Source organism: Arvicola amphibius, chromosome 6, assembly GCF_903992535.2.
Source record: "Arvicola amphibius chromosome 6, mArvAmp1.2, whole genome shotgun sequence".
Taxonomy (NCBI): domain Eukaryota; kingdom Metazoa; phylum Chordata; class Mammalia; order Rodentia; family Cricetidae; genus Arvicola; species Arvicola amphibius.
Genome location: NC_052052.2, coordinates 134,479,086 through 134,489,112, shown reverse-complemented (window position 1 = coordinate 134,489,112; position 10,027 = coordinate 134,479,086). Strand labels below are relative to the sequence as shown.

General features: G+C 40.1%; 1 protein-coding gene across 3 annotated transcripts in view; it reads right to left on the bottom strand.

The window, feature by feature from the left end:
• Fars2 (phenylalanyl-tRNA synthetase 2, mitochondrial) overlaps positions 1 to 10,027 on the bottom strand; it is a 373,884-nt gene that overhangs the window by 158,163 nt on the left and 205,694 nt on the right. For all 3 annotated transcript variants that reach the window (XM_038333514.1, XM_038333513.1, XM_038333512.1), the window contains one exon: positions 5,991 to 6,151. In XM_038333514.1, coding sequence (XP_038189442.1) covers positions 5,991 to 6,151 — 161 coding nt within the window. The remainder of the gene's footprint in view (positions 1 to 5,990; positions 6,152 to 10,027) is intronic.

Here is a 10,027-nt window from a genome sequence, read left to right as displayed (position 1 = left end):
AGCATTATCCAGGTGGGCTGAAGAGAGCTGCCATAGGCAAAGTCTTTGATAGAAATGTGCATGCTGACACCTAAACATAAAATGGCCTAACTCAAGTTTCCTACTTACTAGGTCTAAGATATGGCTCTCAAGGTATTACAAGAGTCTCCTAGATAATGCCTCAGGGTGCTCTAAATCAGACACTGTCCTAGCAGCCTGAGCACCCTCACATCTAGGAGCTGATTTACAAGACCACAGAGCCTGCAGAGGATACAGCTACGGAGGTCAAGAGAGCTTGGGGCAGAAGTTAGGAGGGCCCAAGGGAAGATGAAGACAAACCAGGGCCTCCACACAACAGGGTTCTGGAGGTTCCTAGCCAGAGAAGTCATAGGCTGTAAGACCACAGCCACAGAAGGCTCTCCTCAGCATCTCTACTCCTCTCGTCTGGGCGAGAGTGTTCTCTAGGAATACAAACAGCTGCTTCTGTGAAGATACTCTGAGTCCCTCTTACGAAGAGAAACATGGTAACTCTACAAAAACAGTAAAAAAAAAAAAGTGCCATTAAGAAAATTAGCAGATTTAGTGGAGATGCAAAACCTGGTACAACAAAACCCTTTTACAAAATAGAAATCTATTACCAAAACCTGGAAGGACAATCTGAGAAAAGGAGGCCAGCAGGAAGGAGTCAGGGGAGGAGGGAAGAGAGAAAAGACAGAGTGGATGAGAGGACACAGCACAGTGGGGACAGCAAAGGTGCAGGCATGCACCTGCCCAAATGGCATCAAAGCCTGCTAAGGAACTGCATCGGAAACAAAGCATGCTAAAACAGCGCCACCCTATCGGCTCACACTCTTAAGAGGCAGAGAAAGACAGTCCAGGAAGGGGCTAACCAACAGCAGGTATATCTGATGTTCAGATGAGTTCCAATAAAATAATTTTTTTTCAAAAAAAAAATTAGCAGAGTTAATGGCAAGCAACTTTATGCGAAAAGGAGAGAGTGGCAGGCAAATATGCTCCCTAAAGACATCTAGAACCCTGGACCTTGTGAATATGTTCCTACACCTTTACAGAGGAGAGGTCTGGACAGGATGGGCATGGTGGTGCATACTTTGATTCTCATCACTTGGATGCCTTCCAAGAAGCACATTGATATCTGGGGGTTTGAGGACAGCCTGGTATACACAGCAACTTCAAAGGAAGTCAGGGCAATACAATTAGACTAAGTCTCAAACAAAACAAAACAAACAAAAACCAGGTAAGAGCTTTCTGAACTATGTTGCTAACACCATGGAATCACAGGAATCCTTCTAAGAAAAAGGCAAAAATTCAGAATAAGTAATGAGATGTCAGGGGGTAAAGAGTCCATGTGATACGCAGTCATGTTAGGGGCCTAGAGAGCTGGCAAAAGCACAGGAACAGATTGTCCCCAGGAAACGCTCTAAGGAAGCACACCTACTGCTACCTTTACTTTGGACAGGCCGATTCCTACATTAAGGAAAGTACACAACTTCATATTGCTTAAACCTCTGACTTTGTAGTCATGTGTCAAAGCAACAATAGAAACTGATACATACTTTGGTTTCTTGAAAAACAGTAATATTTATAACAAATACCTTAAAGTATAGAAGTGGTCTTGGGATTAGTTACTGGGTGAAGAAATTAAGAGGTCATGGTAGGGGCTTCCATGGGAAAGGCAGGGGTTAGTAGATGGGGAGAACACAGTGCTAAAAATCAGGAAAGAAGAATAATCTTAACAATAATCTTGGAACTGAGAGAGCAGGGTAGACGGAGTACAGGGAGGGATAGTTAACACCAAAGACCTTCTTGTTGTGAAATACTAGTTTCAGATGTGCTACATTAATCTATGCTGTGGAATATTTGCATAATGATGCTAAGATGTTTTACATTCTTTTATGTTGCATTTGTTTAACTTTGTGAAGCTGTGTTACTTTGTCTGCCTAAAACACCTGATTGGTCTACTAAAGAGTTGAACAGCCATAGCTAGGCAGCAGAGAGAATAAGTAGGAGGATATATCTAGGTCCAAAAGAAGAGAGAGGAACAAGAAAAGGTGAAGAAGAAGAAGAGGATGCCAGGGGAAAGCTACCCAGCCACACAGCCAGCTACAGAGTAAGAAGGAAAGTAAAATATATAGAAGAAAGGTAAAAAAAAATCCAGAGGCAAAACATAGTTAAAGAGAAACAGGATAATTTAAACTAGAAAAGCCGGTTAGAAACAAAACATTCAGAAGATAAAATAAGTCTCTGTGTATTTATTTGGCAGCTGGGTAGTGAGCCCCCAAAGAGTTTTTTTTTTTTTTTAAAGAAAAAACTACACCTTCTGAAATGTTTGCATGAGAAAACAGCTACTGTAGAAGACTTGGTCTTAATTAGGGTCTCTACTGCTGTTGACCGAGGTTTCTGTCCCACCGGGTCCTGCAGTCATTCAGTCCCAAAGAAACACACAGAGGTCTACATTAATAAAACTAAGAAGCCTGAGCTAATGGGCCAATCGGTTTTATAATAACTGTAGACCTCTGTGTGTTTCTTTAGGACTGAATGACTGCAGGACTAGATGGAACAGAAACCTCGGTCAACATACTGCTGTGATAAAACACCAAGACCTGCAGAATGTTGGTGGTACAAATTATATTGACTATTGTATGCATGCATGTTTCTACCTCTGTTTAAAACATTTATGTGTTGATATATATTGTATTGATATATATATATATATTGTATGTATTTACCATATTGCATTATATATTTGTACATTGTTTATATTTGGAGGTCATATTGTCCTCATTTATTGCACAGTTGTTTATTGTCTTAGTCTTTAAGTTAGATAGGTATTGAGAATTATATAGATCAGTAGTCATCTATGTTTGTCATTTATAATTAGACTAATCAGGTTCATTAGATAAATAGAGATTATACTCAGAATAGATAGATAATCTTCAACCTCTTCAAAGAGCTGTAGAAAATGGCCTTTAATTTAACTCAGAGTTCCATGGTAGACAAATAATTTGGTAGTGAGACACAATTGCTCCTGGCAACACCAATCTATTCCCGAGAGAATGTTGAGCACCAAAGACACTCCATGTGGAGCCTTTCTTCTTGGCAGAACTGGCCTTTGGGCAAAGAAATGCCCATACCTCAACCACTGACAGATACAGAGCATCCATAAATGGATAAAACAGGACTGTCATATCCTGCCAAGACAGGGTAAGATAGTTCTGAAAAGTTTCTTGCCTTTGAAAATGGTATGTCAGTTACATTAGGCCTTAGCCAATGTTGGTTGCTTCAACGCTGCAAACGTGACTTTGGGTGATTGTCCAGGTAGCTAGTTGTCTCTGTGATTTGTTGCATGTTTTAGAAGTGGTTTGAATGCACTTCCTAATTACTCAGGTAACATTATTTTCCTTCTCAGATCTTCGATGGCGTTGAAGACTATATAAATGTAGTTACTTTCCTCTCATGACTTGGCCAAGTTATTTATTATACAAGACTTAAGCTAGTTGGAATAGGATATTTGTGCTTATTATATATAATTTCATAGTAGGTTTAGAATTCTCTTACTTAAACAAAAGGGGGAGGTGTTGCGGGAGCTCCTTCTGCTCCTTCAGCCAATAGCCGCTGAGATACCAGCCCATTGGGGCGTGGTCTCTCTTTTTAAAAATGTGGCCACTTCCCTCCACTCTCTCTCTGGCTTCCGGCTCTGCTTCTGATGACTAGGCTCCCTTCCTGATTGCGCAGAGGGCTGTTGTCTGGGACGGTGATCTGTAAGTTTTTTCCCCTTTAAATAAATAACCATTCTATTAATCATAATTCCAAACTGGTGTGGGATTGTTTGTGATTTACGCCATCAAAAGCCCAGTGTCAGGAATGGGTTACCTCTTTTGGAGTTGTTGATCTGTAAGGTCCCATAGACCATCACATATTACAGGCATTTGCCATTGCTCTTAGTCACCTTCCAAGTCCTATTGCTGAAGACACACTGAACTACAGAGCAATAGAATATGGAGAAATCAAGCTTAGACTGATCTGGAAGCTTTATCCCTAATGAATGGCTTTCATAGTGTTAAACAGTGTTATGCACACCAACGGATGAAGAAAGTTATCAGTCTTACTAAGATATGAAAACCTATAATAACAATTTGCCTCTTTAGAGTAGCTCACGAATACTATAGTTCCATAAGTGTCCTAGGAGCAACCAACAGTATTTGATTAGACTTAGGCATGCTGTACAAGATGAAACCCATAGTTGATACTGTTATAAGATCCAGATACCTGTGACCAGACAGGACTTAGGACCTAGGAAACAATTTACAATTTCTACAGTAAAAGGACATGATATTACAATAACTCCCAATGACCTACCATTATATCATTATACCCACATATTAATATGCCTCTCAAGCCTCATCAGAGAAGCTTTTATTTTATTTTTTCAATAGACAGTGACCTACAACTAGTCAAGATGAAGAGAATAAAATGGTAGAATGTTCAGATCCAAATGGGACATCTATAACACACCCTTCTCCTTCCAATATCAGAGGGGCCATTGTCAAAGAAAGAGTGGAAAGATTGTAAAAGTCATAGGCAGTTGATGATGACAGCAAACAATGCCTTCTGGACATCACAGCACAGCTGCACATAAGAACTCCAGAAATTGTGACAAGACCAATCCAAGTTCAAGACAGACAAAAATCCCAGTATATAGAGGGGGATTGATTACGACGTCCCTAGCTAAGAAGCTACTGGTGGAGACCTGTAGGAAGAAGAAGAATTAGCCTCCTTCAAGGGGGTGCCATCTGATGGATGGATTACACCACAGTGGATGCCGATAAAACCAGCAGTAACTGGACTGCTTTAATTTATTCATGTTATTTTTTTAAAAAAATAAGAACATAAAGTTGTGTGGGTATAGAATGAATTTTGGATCTGGGAGGAATTGGGAAAGGAGTTGAATATGATCAAAATATACTGTATGAAATTTTTAATATGCTGGCTTTGGGGAGGCCTAGCCTGTTTGGATGCTCACTTTCCTAGACCTGGATGGAGTGGGGAGGACCTTGGACTTCCCACAGGGCAAGGAACCCTTACTGCTCTTCAGACAGGAGAGTGAGGGGGAGTAGAGGTGGGGAGGGAGAGGTAAATGGGAGGCGGGGAGGAGGCAGAAATTTTTTTAAAAAAAATAAAAAACTTAAAATGCAAAAAAGAATAATAACATAGATTAAATCTATTTTAAAAGGAAGAGTTCATTTTGGTTTAAAGATCCGGGGGATATAGTTCATCTACTATGGCAGGGAAGAAATAGCAGAAGAAGAAACAGACAGACAGCCATAATCAGCAAGTCCATGGTCAGCAAGGGGAGAGTATGGGTGCTTGTGCACAGCTCCTTCTCCTGCTAATTTAGGACTCCAGCTCTTTGAACGGCACTGTCTACATGTAGGGTGGGTTTTCTGATCTTGACATATGTCTTAGTTAGGGTTTCTACTGCTTTGAAGAGAAATCATAACCACAGCAACTCTTATAAAGGAAAACATTTAATTCAGGCTGGCTTAGAGTTTTAAAGGGTTAGTCCACTATCTTCACGGTGGCATGCACCGTGCTAGAGAAGGAGATAAGTGTTCTACATCTTGATCTGCAGGCAGAAGAAGCAACTGTGTCATTGAGTATGAATTGAGTATATATGAGAACTCAAACCCTAGCTCCACAGTGACACACTTCCTCCAACAAGGCCATACTCTCTAATAGTGCCACTCCATATGGACCAAACACTTAAACACATAAGTCTATGATGACAAACTTATCCAAACCACCACAACATAAAAAAATGCCCATGGATTTATTTTCATGATGACTTTAAAACCCATCAAGTTGACAGTCAAGATTGTCAACCTGAATTCTAAAATAATATTTAAAAATTCATCAGTTTTCAATTAGAAGATACTCCTCTATTTTGATGACAATTTTTATCAACTTTATCCTAATTCTTATATTCATCCTACCTGAAACTTGACTTTCTGATTGATGTCTGACACGTGGAACTGCTTCAGGAAGCGCTCGTCCTCACTCCAGAAGAGGCGGATGTCAGGGATGTCGTAGAGGATCATTGCCAGTCTTTCTAACCCGAGACCAAACGCCCAGCCAATTTGATCTTGAGCACCAGCTGTGATAGGGAACAAAGTAAAATGTGCATTTAGGAAAGAAAGCATCAAGTTCGCACAGATGCCTGGTGTGCTCTGATGAACCCTGGCCATGACTCTTACTCTTAGTGGCAGGGCTTAAGGGTGGACTCATCTAAGACAATGTTTAATTTTACATTTTCTTTATTTCCACACTTAAATGATGCAGGTGGGTCTTCTATGTGTTACTTTCATTGGTTAATAAAGAGACTGCCTTGGCCTTTTGATAGGGCAGAAAATTAGGTGGGCGGAGTAGACAGAACAGAATGCTGGGAAGAAGGGAAGTGAGGCTCTCCGCTCCGAGATGGATGCAGGTTAGAATCTTCCCAGTAAGCCACCACTTCGTGGTGGTACACAGATTAATAGATATGGGTTAATCTGTTGGGGCAGCTGGCCCAATCCCTGCGTTCAGGGGCGTGGCTGCCCCAGCGTGGTAGGATACCCCTTAAATAGCATCGGGGCGCCGGGAGGAGCCCGTTTTGCTATTCCCCGCGTCACCCGCTGCTCCGCTGAACCCTTGGTTCTGTAAGTTCCCTTATTCCCCCTTTTATTAAAACTGATTTATTATAAAAGGACTATCTTGGTCACTTCCTAATTCCTCGGACCGCCGGTACCGCCAGTACTCGCAGGTACAACCGCCGGTACCGCCGGTACTTGCCGGTACATTAATCAAGATGTGAGAGTTAGCCAGTAAGAGGCTAGAGCTAATGGGCCAGGCAGTGTTTAAATGAATACAATTTGTGTGTTGTTATTTCAAGGTATAAGCTAGCTGTGCAGGAGCGGGGGCGGGGAGAGGCAGCCCGCCCAGCACTCCTTCTACAATATCCCCCTGGAAACTCTGGAATCATACCAGCTGGGGTGTGTCTTTAACTTCTCAATAAAATTCACCTCCATGCACATGTCCTAGTGAAAGCCCTCCACAAGTGTGGTGAGGACCCATAAAGAATGAGATTTCATGCCTGAGATTAGCCTCTTTTATGTAAGACTCCATTCTTACAGATGAGAGAGAATGGACTTTGATGGCTATGAACAGCCATATGGTCTTTGGAATTCTCAAGGATCTGCAAGAGGAAATGAGACCTCATTCCTATAACCCTGAGGAACATTACTCTAATACCCTGGTGTACTGAGAAGTGGGCTTGGAAACTCCAGATGAGCTTTCTGCCAATGCCTGTTCTAACACTCATCACTGTTATGGCCAAAAGGTTTGCTTGATGGGTTGGAGAGATGTCTCAGTGATTAATAGCATGTATTGATCTTGCAGAGGACTGCAGTTTGAGTTCCAGCACCACATCAAGCAACTCACAAAACCTATAACTCCAACATAAGGGAATTTTATAACTCTAGCCTCCCCAAAAATCTGTAATCACTCCTCCCCCAACAGAAATATTGTCTTTTCAAAAACTATAAAAGCTTGCTTATGTGTGACACTCAATCAGAAAGGAAAGTTTCAAGAAAGAGCACTTTGTTTTGGTCCCATCAAGACTTATATCTGAAATACACTCAGCACTATACAATGGTTCATTAAATTATTAAGATAATGCGAGGAAGGCCTGTTAGGGATGCTGGTTACCAAACACAGTCTTCTATAGGAGGCTTCAAAAAATAAATAGATCTCATATCTAAGAAAATTCCTGAATCTTATGAACAGAAAAGACTTCCTCCAGAACTGGGCTGTTTTTAACTTTGAGGATGCTATGCATTACATAATCGACCATAATAATTCACTTTTTATTCAGCCCTGTGGAAACTTAGAGCAAATCATGTACATCCACTCAACAACTGAAGAAAAAAATCACCCATGATTTCAGTCTATGTGACTCCTATCCAAGGTTTATTTCCATATCCTGATTTCCATGTTGTCCTGATTATTTCAACTACTTATTTTACCCTCTTCTATGTATTTTATAAGATGCTTCAAATTATTTGTGAAAGAGAGCAAGCCATAAATAAACAACACTGGAAACCATTGTCAGCTGAAGTGGGGACAATCTTTCGGCTCTTCAGCATAGCTGGCTGTAATGAACTGACAGGTGTTCAAGTTTGGACAGAGCTTACAATAGGATTTCCTCTTCATTCTCGAACCACAGAATATAGGAAGACAGAGTCACCAGGTGGGTATCCTTACCAACAGAACCCCTGTGATGAGAGGCACCCAGACATTCTAATGAATGCCATTCTGCAATGATTGAACATCCTATGAAAGAAAGAAGGCCAGTCACAGCATGAGAGGAAGAGAGTGTGAGAGTCCAGAGAAGGAAAAGTTGTGGGAAGAGAGGAAGAGTAGGTGGTAGGCAATGGAAGAAAAGACAGCAAGATACGATCACTGTGAAAATAGAGAAACAAAACTGATCCTATGGTTTTAGATTATTCTAATCCATGGATGTGCTTATGAGATGGCTGGCCCTTCAGGCCCTTGCCTCTACAGCTACTGAGAAAGGACTGAAATATTAATCACTGTCTCAGATTTCCATCTGAGATTGCAACATATAAACAAGGATTGTAGACTAAAGATAAAATTTAAAATAAATGTAATTCCAGGATGGGGGGAGGCTAGAAAAAGCACATAGGCAGATCCCACCACTGAACACGGGGAGACTGCGATTCTCTTTCCTCAGACGATGAGAGGGTCTTTCCTCTTTCATCTACTATTTTCTATCAGTGGCCTATTTAACCCCCAGGAGACAGGATAAAATCTTCACGAGGGATATAATTTAAGCCTGAGGAATTGGCTCAGTAGGGCATGTGCTGATTTTCCAGAGGCTCTGAATTTGTGTCTCAGTGCCCACACCCCAGCCGTTCACACCATCTGTAACTACATCTCCAAGAGATCCAGTACCCTCTTCTGCATCTATGGGCACCTTTACTCACACGCACCTGGCAGCCACTCAAATAAAAACAAATCTTTCAAAAGCTGTAATCACTAAAGTTTTCATGGTCTCCTTTTAAAGTTTTGCATTCTAAACCCTTGCCATGCTAATAAATAGCAGTATGCATTCTTGGCTCTTATATTAAAAAAAATGTAAAGAAATTCCCAGAAGAAAATTTCTTCAGCAGTTATAACATGAGAGAAAACTTCATTAAAACTAAAGATAATAGAGTTTTAAAGTAAAGTAAAATTTCAGAGGGGGCATACTAGGAAAAAAAAAACACAGGCCAATATCCCTTATGACTATAGATGCATAAATCCTCAACAAATTACTAGCAAACCAAATTCAGCAGCATATTAAAAGGATTATACACTATGATCAAATGGGATTTGTGCAGGAATGCATGCAAGGGTAAATGCAAACCATAAGACCCAGTGAAAGTAATATAGCTAGTAGAAAAAAGGGAAAAACCACACCATTATCATAATTAATACTGTGAAAGCATTTGATAAAACGCAGCATTCTTTCATGATTAAATAAATTTTCAATAATTAGAACACAATGGAATTCCTCTACATGAAAAAGACTGTGTATGAATAACTCACAGCTAACATCATATTAAGTGATGAAGAACTGACAAGCATGTTTGGCAACCCCCACTACTATTCACACACAAAATTAGGCAAGAACAAGATATAAAAGATACCCATTTGGATATTACAAAATACAATTATTTCTATTTATAGATGATACCATTTTCCATGTAGAAAACTTTAATGAATCTATGAAAAACATAAACTCACAAATTCAGAAGTTGAGTAATACATAACCAAAATTACAAAAATAATATATAATCAAATTGTAAAAATTAATATATCTAAATATCAATAATAAACAATTTGATTTTTTTAAAAAAAAAAAAACTTCATTTACCAGAGCATCAAGAAGAACAAAGTAGTTAGAGCTTGGCAAAAAAGCTGCCTCTACTTG